The 13,782-nt window shown below is 43.1% G+C and overlaps 1 protein-coding gene across 1 annotated transcript in view; it reads right to left on the minus strand.

Moving 5' to 3' along the window:
• The window catches only part of otog (otogelin), a 350,354-nt gene that overhangs the window by 14,552 nt on the left and 322,020 nt on the right, over positions 1–13,782 (minus strand). Inside the window, exons 48-51 of the mRNA XM_070898763.1 lie at positions 11,578–11,756; positions 9,919–10,023; positions 7,297–7,416; positions 5,641–5,686 (exon numbers count right to left, since the gene is read on the minus strand). Coding sequence (XP_070754864.1) covers positions 5,641–5,686; positions 7,297–7,416; positions 9,919–10,023; positions 11,578–11,756 — 450 coding nt within the window. The remainder of the gene's footprint in view (positions 1–5,640; positions 5,687–7,296; positions 7,417–9,918; positions 10,024–11,577; positions 11,757–13,782) is intronic.

Below are 13,782 nucleotides of genomic sequence, written 5' to 3' on the forward strand. Positions count from 1 at the left end.
GCATAAGGGATGATTTTGTAGACCAATATGTCGAGGAACCAACAAGGGGGGAGGCCATCTTAGACTGGGTGTTGTGTAATGAGAGAGAATTAATTAGTAATCTCGTTGTGCGAGGCCCCTTGGGGAAGAGTGACCATAATATGGTGGAATTCTACATTAGGATGGAGAATGAAACAGTTAATTCAGAGACCATGGTCCAGAACTTAAAGAAGGCTAACTTTGAAGGTATGAGGCGTGAATTGGCTAGGACAGATTGGCGAATGATACTTAAGGGGTTGAAAGTGGATGGGCAATGGCAGACATTTAGAGAACGCATGGATGAACTACAACAATTGTACATCCCTGTCTCGCGTAAAAATAAAAAAGGGAAGGTGGCTCAACTGTGCCTATCAAGGGAAATCAGGGATAGTATTAAAGCCAAGGAAGTAGCATACAAATTGGCCAGAAATAGCAGTGAACCCAGGGACTGGGAGATATTTAGAACTCAGCAGAGGAGGACAAAGGGTTTGATTGGGCAGGGAAAATAGAATACGAGAGGAAGCTTTCAGGGAACATTAAAACGGACTGCAAAAGCTTTTATAGATATGTAAAGAGAAAAAGGTTAGCAAAGACAAACGTAGGTCCCCTGCAGTCAGAATCAGGGAAGTCATAACAGGGAACAAAGAAATGGCAGACCAAGTACTTTGGTTCGGTATTCACTAAGGAGGACACAAACAACCTTCCGGATATAAAAGTGGTCAGAGGGTCTAGTAAGAAGGAGGAACTGAGGGAAATCCTTATTAGTTGGGAAATTGTGTTGGGGAAATTGATGGGATTGAAGGCCGATAAATCCCCAGGGCCTGAAGGTTTGCATCCCAGAGTACTTAAGGAGGTGGCCTTGGAAATAGCGGATGCATTGACAGTCATTTTACAACATTCCATAGACTCTGAATCAGTTCCTATGGAGTAGAGGGTAGCCAATGTAACCCCACTTTTTAAAAAAGGAGGGAGAGAGAAAACAGGGAATTATAGACCGATCAGCCTAACATCGGTAGTGGGTAAAATGATGGAATCAATTATTAAGAATGTCATAGCAGCACATTTGGAAAGAGATGACATGATAGGTCCAAGTCAGCATGGATTTGTGAAAGGGAAATCATGCTTGACAAATCTTCTGGAATTTTTTGAGGATGTTTCCAGTAGAGTGGACAAGGGAGAACCAGCTGATGTGGTGTATTTGGACTTTCAGAAGGCTTTCGACAAGGTCCCACACAAGAGATTAATGTGCAAAGTTAAAGCACATGGGATTGGGGATAGTGTGCTGACGTGGATTGAGAACTGGTTGGCAGATCGGAAGCAAAGAGTAGGAGTAAATGGGTACTTTTCAAAATGGTAGGCAGTGACTAGTGGGGTACCGCAAGGTTCTGTGCTGGGGCCCCAGCTGTTTTCATTGTACATTAATGATTTAGATGAGGGGATTAAATGTAGTATCTCCAAATTTGCGGATGACACTAAGTTAGGTGGCAGTGTGAGCTGCGAAGAGGATGCTTTGAGGCTGCAGAGTGATTTGGATAGGTTAGATGAGTGGGCAAATGAATGGCAGATGAAGTATAATGTGGATAAATGTGAGGTTATCCACTTTGGTGGTAAAAACAGAGAGACAGACTATTATCTGAATGGTGACAGATTAGGAAAAGGGGAGGTGCAACGAGACCTGGGTGTCATGGTACATCAGTCATTGAAGGTTGGCATGCAGGTACAGCAGGCGGTTAAGAAAGCAAATGGCATGGTGGCCTTCATAGCGAGGGGATTTGAGTACAGGGGCAGGGAGGTGTTGCTACAGTTGTACAGGGCCTTGGTGAGGCCACACCTGGAGTATTGTGTACAGTTTTGGTCTCCTAACTTGAGGAAGGACAATCTTGCTATTGAGGGAGTGCACGAAGGTTCACCAGACTGATTCCCGGGATGGCGGGACTGACATATCAAGAAAGACTGGATCAACTGGGCTTGTATTCACTGGAGTTCAGAAGAATGAGAGGGGATCTCGTAGAAACGTAAAAAATTTTGACGGGTTTAGACAGGTTAGATGCAGGAAGAATGTTCCCAATTTTGGGGAAGTCCAGAACCAGGGGTCACAGTCTAAGGATAAGGGATAAGCCATTTAGGACCGAGATGAGCAGAAATTTCTTCACCCAGAGAGTGGTGAACCTGTGGAATTCTCTACCACAGAAAGTTGTTGAGGCTAATTAACTAAATATATTCGACAAGGAGTTAGATGTAGTCCTTACTACTAGGGGGATCAAGGGGTATGGCGAGAAAGCAGGAATGGGGTACTGAAGTTGCATGTTCAGCCATGAACTCATTGAATGGCGGTGCAGGCTCAAAAGGCTGAATGGCCTACTCCTGCACCTATTTTCTATGTTTCTATGTTTCTATGATTTAAAGCAAATCCTGAAAATAAATGTCTTCACATAAAGATTGCTGGAATGTTGAATGTACCGACCGTTCTTGAAGGCCATGGATGCAGAATCAATTAAAATGTCTAAAAGAGAGATACTTAATTGGAATGTAAGGGCATTAATGGATATGAAGAAAGGGTAGGGAATTAGAATTGAGGAGATGAATAGCTGCCATGTCTAACAGAATAGTGCTTATTAATAAACTCGAGAATGTCCAATCTGCTCCTGTTTTGATGTTCCTGCACAGTTTTGGAAGTTATAGGTTTTGTTTTGTTTTTACATGTGTTTTTCATATAATTCTGAACAAATATTAGTAATGTGTGGCCTCCAATTTTTTGGGTCAGCTGGCGTTCTGACATGCGTACAAATTTGTTGCCATCTTTAAAGGGCTTCAAATAAAGCTACTGAGAAATCTACTGCCAATTGTAGGGTTTTCCAAAATGGGATGCACTTTCTTTTGTCACAGGGATAAGTCCCTCTTGCCTTAGTCTAGGAGAGCTCACCTTATTCAAATTCGGCAGTCTGTCTGAAGCCATCAGAGAGATATATGTAACTCAGATATATTCAGGGGACGAACAATCAATTATGTGGTCAAAAACTGAGCCAGGTCCAGTTCATATTGAAGTTTAGCGTGGCAGACCAAACTGTTTATTTTCAGTCTTCCAATGAAGGATAGTTAACTACTGTAAATCTACAGTGTCCCATTGCTACTATTCATTTATCCATTTACTGGTTCATAGATCTGTTTGGCAGTTTACAGCCATAGTCTGGAAGAGTGTTTATTCTACCACCTACTAAAATCTAAAACTATTACATGAAGGTAACCAGTGAACCAAAATGCCACGATGAGGGGGTTTCTGCTTGACCTCTGGGCTTTCTAAAAGTTATCTACATATTGGGCAGGTAAAGACATACTCCTTTATGGGGAATGGCAGCTTACCTGCAGGAGTGATCGGAGATGCTGAATCCCCTGAAGAATATCTGGAGTAAAAATGACAGAGCTGTCACAGTGTCATTTTGACCGTTGTCAAGAATGTTGTAATGAGCACTAAAGTAATGGACAAAGCCCAAGACAATGTGGAGCTGACCAAGACTTTGATGAGTGTCAGGATGAACACAGGTCGAGGATTTTGTTTCGATAAGGTGGTGAACAGTGGAGTGGGTTTTGGCTTTAACACATTATAAGCAGTTGCAGCTGGCTATCTGCCTCCAAAGTAAGATGAGCACAGTGGGAAATGAACAGATATTAAGTTGGAACTCAGAAACCAAGAAAATAGTTGATAATTGAAAATGTAGATAATGGGAGCAGAGACGATCAAGCTGTTACAGTAGTAGCTGAGAAGTGGGTATATTTGTAGAATTGCTCACTCTATAGTGTGTCCTATGGTAGTTCATTGATACTTGATTTCATTTTTAAAAAGAATATCGTTATCGCTTATAAAATTTTTGTCATTACTGATTAGTATTTCTGGTGTCCCAACAACATTTTTTTATAGGAACTTCATCTTCATTGGTAACAAAATTTGGAATATATTTTATTTTTGTTGCCATTGAGTTTTGTTAATTTCTTACAATAAGATCTCATGAGACAAAATGCTGTAGATACGGAGAATACAATATCCAAACTGCTGAGATAGGAAGTGGCATGCAACAAGAGATTTAGTACTTGTACTTGTGCTGTGTGCATGAAAGTGCTTGAAAAACATACTTCAAAAAATAAAAGTGACTGGAAGAACTACAAATGATTTCACCATGATGACGTGGCATGCAAATGACATGAGTATTGCTGTCATGTTGTGTGCTTGTAAATAAATGGATGAAAGTTTGCCATGGAAATGGTTACCCCTTAAGTTTTCTCTGATAGAAGGTTATTGGCCTGGAAATTGTGGTCAGAGGCATGCCGCCAGCATACGCCTCCGAATCGGAAAAAAAATATGAACTTACCTGGTGTCTCCGGAACTTCAAACTCTTCCAGTCCTGGGCCTGCGGAAAGGGTCACAGATCCCGGGGCACATGCAGTTCCCAAGCACCCCTGGGATCACTTGGTCCAGGCCAACCAATCAAAAAGTGGGATTCCTATGATGCTTATGGGGAATCTATTTATGTACGGACCCCATAAGCACATTAGAAATCTCCAACAAAAAAAAAATTCACACCACTTAAATAGAAATAAATAAATGACCACATGTTCAAAATTAATTAAGAGACCTTTGAAAATAAAAATTTTATTTTTTTGAAAAATAATTTTGAACATTTTAAAATGAGCCAAAATTTAGCTAAACTGATTTTAAATGTATGCGTATGTTTAAATCAGTTTAAAAAAAATGTTAACATTTATTTTAACCTTGCCTTACGCCTGCTTTTACCGGGCTGAAGGGTTTCGTGGGCATTCGCTCTGGGGAGTAGCTGGGCAAATAGCTCAACTCTGTGGCAGCTACAGTAATTTTGTGGTGGATGAGGTGTCCAAGCGAAACTTGACCGATCGCAAGTTTCGGGCTTTCCCACATGCGCAGTGTATGTGGAATCCCGGAACTTGCGGGGCCATTCTAAAGGTTTCCGACGGTGTACACTGTGCGTACGCTGTCGGAACCACTGTAAAATCCGGGTCATCCTTATCTGATTGCTTGCATTCCTAAAATTATTAGGAAAAAATAATCCTCAAAATATATTATTGTATCATATGGAAAAAAGAATTTGATTTCCTTCTTAAGTTAGATTGAATTGAGGTGTTAATTTTAAAGGCAAAGGCATTTAATATATAAATATTGGGTTTGTAAGTCTTGGTTGTCATTCACAAATGAAGCTATGGCAGTAGCTTTTCAGACTGCCACCTGGGCGTAAAACCGGCATGGAGGATCAGCCACCAGTTTGAAATGACAATTGGGCTGGTTCTATAATGGGCAGCCTAGCCTCAATGCCACTTATACTCCCCATGGAGCATGATGTCAATGGTCCATCTTCTGTGTCTAAGAGTAATGAATGATGTTGTCATGGTATGCCATTGTTGTGCTGTGCCATCATAAATACATTTCAATAAACTACCCTGAAACCCACTGCAGACAAATTGTAAGCACTCCAGTTACAAACACTGATACTGAAACACGTGTACCTTAAAATGGGAATGATGTGAATCATGACCTATTAAATTGCTGATGACCAGTATTTGACTCCAATCTGATGTCAAAGTTAAACATGTACTCACAGCTTTTACAGCAGCCATCCATGTATGTTATAACTGATCCTCCAGTCTGAAGAAGAAAAGCTTCAGTTACTGCCAGTGATAGCAAAACCTGAACTGCATACACTGAAATCAAATCCAAATGTTTATGTGCCAGGAGAAAGAATTTCGATGAATCTAAAACATCTGTGAATCCTTGAAGTTTGAGTATGTGTGTCACAATTGCTACGTAAAATAAGGTGATGAAGAGTAATTATACTTAACCAGGTTATTGATTTTAGTTACTAAACTGAGATGCCTGCGCTTTTATCTTTTTGGGCCACATACTTGTATATCAAGGAGTCAGGATCATAATCTAAAGTTTAAATTCATGCTTCCATTGATTGCCATAATCCTTAGTTGAGAAGGCATTTAAAAAAGCATATGTGACATGCTTGGCTTGGCTTGGCTCTGTAAATAGGGACATTGAATACAAAAGCAAGGAAGTCATGCTAAACCTTTACAAACCTCTGGTTAGAACACAGCTGGGTTACTGTGTACAATTCTGGGCACCACACTTTCGGAAGCCTGTCAAGGCCCTGGAGTGGGCTCAGAGGAGGTTTACCAGGATGATAGCAGGGATGAGGGAATTCAGTTATGTGGAGAGGTTAGAGTTTTTCTCCTTAGAGCAGAGAAGGTTAAGGAGAGACCTAATAGAGGTATTCAAAATTATGAGGGGTTTTGATAGAGGAAATGGGGTGAAACTATTTCTTCTAGCAAGTGTGTCGGTAACCAGAGATCAGAGATTTAAAATAATTGTCAAAAGAACTAGAGTGGAAATGAGAAATGTCTTCTCACAGAGGGCTATTAAGATCTGGAACGCACGACTTGAAAGGGCGATGGAATCAGATTCCAGAGGAACTTTTAGAATTCAATTGGACACATACTTGAAGAGGACTAATTTGCAGGGTTATGGGGAAAAAGCTGTGTTGTGGGACTAAATTGGACAGCTCTTTCAAAGAGCCAGCATAGGCGTGATGGGCCGAATGGCCTCCTTCTATTCTATGATTTTAGATTTATCCACTAATTAGACAACAATGCTAGAAATAACCTTTCCCAAACCTCGGGGCCCACAAAACTCGGCCCTGCTTTTTGTTGATTTCTACGTGTGAGGCAGTATTTTTTGACCAAGAGGGATGCCAGATGAACATCTCATCCTCATTTGGGTCCTGCCATCGACAGCTTAGCTAAGATTGGGAATCGTAGACAGCAAACTCACATGCCAGCTCTTTGTAAATTTGCCCGATGGTGGCCCAACAAGCTGTGCCAACACACCTTTTCAACAAAATAATTTCTTAAAATATTATGCAATGAACCATCCTGCACCATGGAGTAGCAGATAGCAGGCTCAGGCCCATAACTCCCCACATAATTAGTAGCCAATCTCAGCCAGGCCATATAAATGTTTTTTTTTAAAGTATCCATCTTTGACAGTCATTTACTAGAGTCAAGAAATTCTGTTGCAGCATGAACAAAGCATAAGCAGAGGCACAAGTATTTGCCTTCACTTGCATCGTGCCAACTTTATTTGGATATGTAATTTTGTTCTCATCCCAAAGGTGGGCTTCTGAGTGTAAAATGGTCTAAATTAAATCCTTAATAAAACCACACCAGAACATGTTGATATGAGACATAACTGACCTTCAAGCACGCAGTTTCATTGAAAGGCGGGCAGCTGACACTTGAGGTGATCAAGACGGGTCCTGAAACTGTGTCCGTGCAGTCATGCCTGACACAATTAGACATCCAAGATGTTCCAGGCTATTAGAAGAAAAGAATGAAATGGAATAAAATATTGTTTTTTTTAGGGATTGTTTATAACAACAATGTAAACTTTCTTGTCACTTTTGAGGTCATTCTTTTCCTAAAATTGAGTGAACGGAAGAGAAAATATCAGGTTGTAAATCAGGATGACTTGAAGAATTTAGCTTACCAAGTACCTATTTGGGTTTGTTTGATGGAACTTTCTTATTCAGTATAATTTTTGAAGTGACACACCTTCATATAGGGAATACCTCCTCAAGGCTTTTTGCACTCTGGAAATGTGAGGCATTAGTTGAAAAGTTCTGCTGCATTAGAAAAGTCGAGGTAAACCATTTTGGGTGTAAAAGTTGGTTACTCTAAGTGCTATCAGAAAATATTTATAAACTGTTCCAAGTTGCAAAGATAGGTGCTACAAGAACAGAATAAACTCTGCACACATTCCAGGCACCTTAGAGCATGTCTAAGGTCAGGAAATGGCTTAATAATTTATAAAAGTGACAGGTAATGTCAGTTGAGGAAAGTACAAATATGAAATTAAAATATTTTAAAATTTTTACTGGAGGCAGAGTCTTCCCTGATGGCTCAGCAGGTAAATGTATACTAAGCAGCAAGTCTCTCATTCAGTCGCTTGTCTGTCTCTCATTCAGTCGCTTATCTGGTCTGAGTTATTTGACCCCAGCTTGTCAGCAGTTGGAGCATTGCAATTGACTTCAGTGATCCTAGATGAGAGGGGGAAAATCGCCTGCTCATGAAGATGTTGACTGTGTTCAGTACATTTCCATGGCTACCCTCTCTGGTTCTTCAGTAAATATGAGCATTATTTATTTTGAGCCTTAACAAGATGTTGACAGGCTATTTGACCTCTGGCAGCACAAGCCAAACCCTGTCCTCAGCTGATGTCCACACAGATGTATTTCCAGCAGGGTCGCTGGATAGCGATCAGGACACAGGCGGCTTTTACCGTTCCCAACCTGGGGGTGCTGAGGCCAATTGGCGTGCTCTTACCGTCATTCCAGTTGAAATCAGCGAAATCAATACAGACTGGAAATTGAACCTGGGATCTTCTGCAACAATTACCAAGTTGCTACAAAGCTGCAAATGCTTTTCACTTTGCATGTTATCATTCCTTATTCAAGCATCAAATTGCACGTTATACGATAGTGTGCAATAGTAGAGCAAGGCATTTGGTGATCAAATGTATTGTAATGTAATATGTGTGTAGCGTTCGGATTAACTCAACTACTTACATGGTGGATTTTCTAATCTCAGATCTGTTTTTGTTGGAAAACACTGCACATTTACACAGTTATACATGCATCAAGCAGCTAGCTCAGTTATATACTATGAAATCTCACATAGGCAGTGCATTGTAAATGTTTAATGTAACATCATTTCAGTCCTAACCTCTTCCATAAACACAAAGGGCAGGATTTTCTCTGGCCCCACCCACACGGTGCAGGGGGATCTGGGAAGACGGCGGGAAACCCAGGTTTCCCAGCACGCTGTGACGTTTTAACTCCACCACGTGCATGCGACGGAAAGGATGGGTTCCCCGCAAGAGGTCGGCCTGATTGACAGGCTGGCTTCCAATCGTGTAGGGAATGCAGACCAGGAGGCCACAGGAACAGTTAGGTATTGGGCCCAGGATGGTTGAGGATGGGGTTCCACCAAGCCGTGGGGTGGGGGGGTGGGGTGGGGTGGGTGATCCGATCCCTGACTCTGGGGCTATCACAATCTGGGAGTGGGGGGGGGGTCTGATCCATGGAGGGGTCTAAACCCCCACCCTGGGGGATGGGGGGTCTGAATCCCAAATCCTCGGGGAGGGGGGGCTTCCGAACCCCAAACCCTCGGGGAGGGGGGGTTCCGAACCCCGATCCAGGGGGTCCGAATCCCAAACCCTCGGGGAGGGAGGTTCCGAACCCCTGTCCTGGGGGAAGAGCGGCTGCTGGTTGGTGAGCTTGGGGACAGAAGCACTTCTGCTTCTCCCGGCCCACAAGAATTGCTCCCCGAGGCTGAGGTCGCCTCCTTGCAGCTACCGGGAATCCTGAGCCCCAGGGCTCCCGGCCGCCCGCAGTAAAACCTGCAAAGCAGGTTAAAAGTAGAGTCTTCAGGTCTCATTCTAATGCAGCAGGTTGGCTGCCCGCCCTCCCGTCCCGCCCTGAGTGAAAGGTGAAAGTGGGTGGGTCGGAAATGGGTTTGGATCGAGTTTTACAATTTCACAACTTTCCCTTCTCCCCCCCCCCCCGCCAATAACTCCAACCCTCTCGTTATTACCTGTGAAAATTCCAGCCAAAGTTAAATACTACAGATTATGGAAATTTGGTTATAAAAACAGAAAAAGCTGGAAATACTCAGCAGGTCAGGCAAGATTTGTGGAGAAACAGAAGTTGATGTTTCAGGTCTTAAACCCTTCCTCAGGACTGGCAGGGTTCAGGAAGGATCTAAGACCTGAAATGTTGACTTCTGTATTCTCTTCCATCTTTCATCTTTCTTACGTACCTTGTGCATAGTTATACTTTCATTCTCCAAGCTATCGAGACAGGAGACATTCTTGCAAAGACCACAACACGTTGTCAGGTCAGCAGGTGGAATATAAACCTGGTTCTGTTGATGGCAAATGTTAACATTTTTCATATGTAATGTGTTGATAAATCACAATAAGTAAAATTACCAGAGGGGGTGAAATTCGCCACTGCCCCTGTTTGGGGACACGACCAGCTGCGAGGCAGGACTTCCTGTGGCCGGCGCGGGAAGTCCCACCCCGGCAGCTAAATTGGGCTTACCGCTCTGTGGAGGATGTGTAGTGCAATGTCACGCGCTTCACTTCCTCTCGGGGGCGGGACTGGGGCGCTAACATCGGGAATTTTCAGCGCTGTGCGGAGAGGCGCGCATCACTGGCGGGAGCACAGAGCCCTCCCCTTCTGTTAAAGGGGAGGGCGTTCTGCGGACTCTACATTGGGGAGAAGGGACCCTCGCTACACCACTGGGGAAGCGGAGTACCGGGCCGCAACACCGTGAAGCTGGTGCGGACGAAAACGCGTCCCTGCGCACGGCGACGGCTTTGCCATCGCCATCGCCAGCGCAGCAGCCGGGGGAGCCACTGCCGACTGGAGTGGGGAGTTACCTGTTAGCAGCACCGCTAACTCCCGCGGAATTTCGCGTGAGTCAGCAGCGGCCCCGTGCCCTGGGCGAGAAGTTATTTGCGCCCCTGGGTGCGCTAACGGGAGTCGCAAATGTCCTGAATTCCTGAATTTCTCCCCCCAGGACTCTTAACTGTGTAAGGTTAACTACATTCATTATATCTAAATTTTAAGAAATTATGATTTAACTGAACAATCTGTATTTTTGTACTCCCCTCATAGACTTACAAAGATAGTTCATTAAAAGTTGCATTATAAAGTATTCCTCTTCCTTCTTTGCCAACTTTTCCTTCTCTACTCTTCTTTCCTTAAAAGCATTGATTCCTAGCTGGGTGTGGTGCCACAAACACCAGTAAAGCTTTGGTGCCTTGTCGAACTAATCTGTCTTCATCTGGGAGCCAGTTGGTGAATGTATATTATTTGAGCGTAGGGAGCATCACACATGATGCTCGATCATATCCTCATGTAACATACACAGACATGTACTTTCAGCTGGGATTGCGAGATCGAAATCAAGAGTAGACACACTGGCTTTTTTTTTTCTTTTCAACTCAGGCGCACGGAGGCCAGTTGTAGCATCCCTATTGCTGCATCACTCAACGGACTTGTGATCAAACTTGGGCTCATTTTTGGTCTGTTTGACCAAGCGATCAGGAGCCATGTGATTTCACAGTATATATCAACATTCTTTTCTGAATTCCACTCCCAAATAGATGGAATACTTTTTAATTTTCAGGCACTGATGTACATCGACCAGTTGCCAACCTAAAAGAATAATTCACCAAAATGTTACCAGTATTTCTTTATAGTACATTCTGAATGAAAGCCATCACTCCACTGAGACTGCTGAATCAGCTTCTGGAATTTAAGCATGCCGATTTAAGTTAGGGTTTTTATGGAGAACTTTGCGTTAGATTTTCTTTTCTTACTAAATCTTCTGTTGCCTCCATAATCACATCATCAAAAAATGCAACAAAGATAAATAGTGTTGCACTGTAACTGCTCCATGAATTATTACCATTTCACATTGTGCTGAGCAGTTGACCATGGTAATGCGGAGTATGTAGAAGCCAGTTTTGTTGTCCTGATTGTATGTACATTGTGTAGCGTAGCACACCCCATCTGCTGTATGCTCCACAATGATCTGTCCGGGGCGTAATGTACCTCTCTCTGCATCCATACAGACGTGGTCATTTGCTGTGACAAACAACAGAAAAATAATGACATTCTTTTGTACATGATTGCCTTCAAATTGGAGAATATGAAACATATAACAGAGTAGTCATAATATAGGCTGTAATACATTTTCGTTTTCTTATGTTTAGATAACTTGTGTGAAATTAACAAAGACAGCATTATCTCTACTGCATTTGCAAATGAAATGTACAATTGTAGCGATTAATGTAATCTTCAAATCAGAATTCATTTTCAAATTTTAAATGGTTCATTCTATGGACTTAGGAAAGGGGTTGGAGGTAGGTTTAGAATGACATTTTGTACATTCTTCTATCCTATCTGTCCATTTCCTCCAGCTTATAATATAAATGCATCCAATCACTCAAGTATTTAGAGATGTTTCTGAGAAAAACTGAGATGAGAAGGAATTTCTTCTCTCAGAGGGTTGTAAATCTGTGGAATTAGCTGCCTCAGAGAGCTGTGGAAGCTGGGATATTGAATAAATTTAAGACAGAGATAGAGAGCTTCTTGACTGATAAGGGAATAATGGGTTATGGGGAACGGGCAAGGAAGTGGACCTGAGTCCACGATCAGATCAGCCATGATCGTATTGAATGGCGGAGCAGGCTCGAGGGGCCGTATGGCCTATTCCTGCTCCTATTTCTTATGTTCTTAAAATGATAAGGCACTATGGGCTGGATTTTAGGCTTTTCTGTTTTTGGGGTGAAAATGGGGGTGGAGCTGTAAAGTTACCAGCCGGGAATAGTCTGCGTTTTAGTAAGGAATTTTCACCATCTGGGCCCTGCGCCAGGGGGCGCAGCGCGAAGGGAGGAGTTGTACACTTTGAGGCTCAAAAATGGGAAACTCGTGAACTAAACTGCTGGGCTGTGTGTGCTCTGAGAGAGGCCTGGGAGAGGGGGGCGGAGAGGGACCTTAAAAAAAACCCACAAAAACATTCCCAAAACAGTGCCCACGTCACCATAACACAAATCACTAAATCACTGAAAAAATTAAAAGAACAAACACTCGCACTGACCTTCGGAGTACTTTACCATCCTCATCGCCGCCGTCATGGCTAGACCACACTGATTTCCAGGCGGTCATTGCGGCGTACTTCTGGGCGGATGAGTCGGGTAAGTGGCCAAACTACTGCCGGTGTCACAACGAGAGGTGTTGCACACCCGGCAGCTCTTTCCGGTGATGCTGTTGAGTGCCGCCACAAAAACGGACAGGAGCATCGCGGTGGGGCGCAGGAGACCTGAACGCCGCCTTTCACACCGCTCCAGGGCGAAACCCAGAGCGCAAAGGACTGGAAAATCCAGTCCAATATCAATGCACATCATTCTTCAATAGCCAATTCAAAATTATACTTGTGAGGTTACTCCAGAACCTTCTACCATGAAAGTGAGCTGTTTTTGTCACTACTTCAATAGGTAGAGATGCTCAGCAGATGCCGCTCATGGAAAGGTAGGAAATTCAAGAAGCTTAGTCACACTAATTTATTGTTACATGTCCACAAAAAACAAGTCAAATCCATTCTGGCCAATTACCGCCCCATCAGTCTACACTCAATCATCAACAAAGTGATGGAAGGCGTCATCAAGGGTACTATCAAGCAGCACTTTCTCACCAATAACCTGCTCACCAATGCTCTCTTTGGGTTCTGCCAGGACCACTTGGCTCCAGACCTCATTACAGTCTTGGTCCAAACATGGACAAAAGAGCTGAATTCCAGAGTGACTGCCTTTGACATCAAGGTAGCATTTGACCGAATGTGGCATCAAAATTGAAGCCCTAGTAAAATTGAAGTCAATGGGAATCAGGGGGAAAACTCTCCACTGGCTGGAGTCATACCTAGCATAAAGGAATATGATTGTGGTTGTTGGATGATTGCACAGTGTTCAATGCCATTCACAACTCCTCAGATAATGACGCAGTCCATGGTTGCATGCAGTAAGACCTGGATGACATTCAGGCTTGGGCTGATAAGTGGCAAGTAACATTGCGCCGTACAAGTGCCAGGCAATAACTATCTCCAACAAGCGAC

This window comes from Pristiophorus japonicus, chromosome 14, assembly GCF_044704955.1.
Source record: "Pristiophorus japonicus isolate sPriJap1 chromosome 14, sPriJap1.hap1, whole genome shotgun sequence".
NCBI classification, from domain to species: domain Eukaryota; kingdom Metazoa; phylum Chordata; class Chondrichthyes; family Pristiophoridae; genus Pristiophorus; species Pristiophorus japonicus.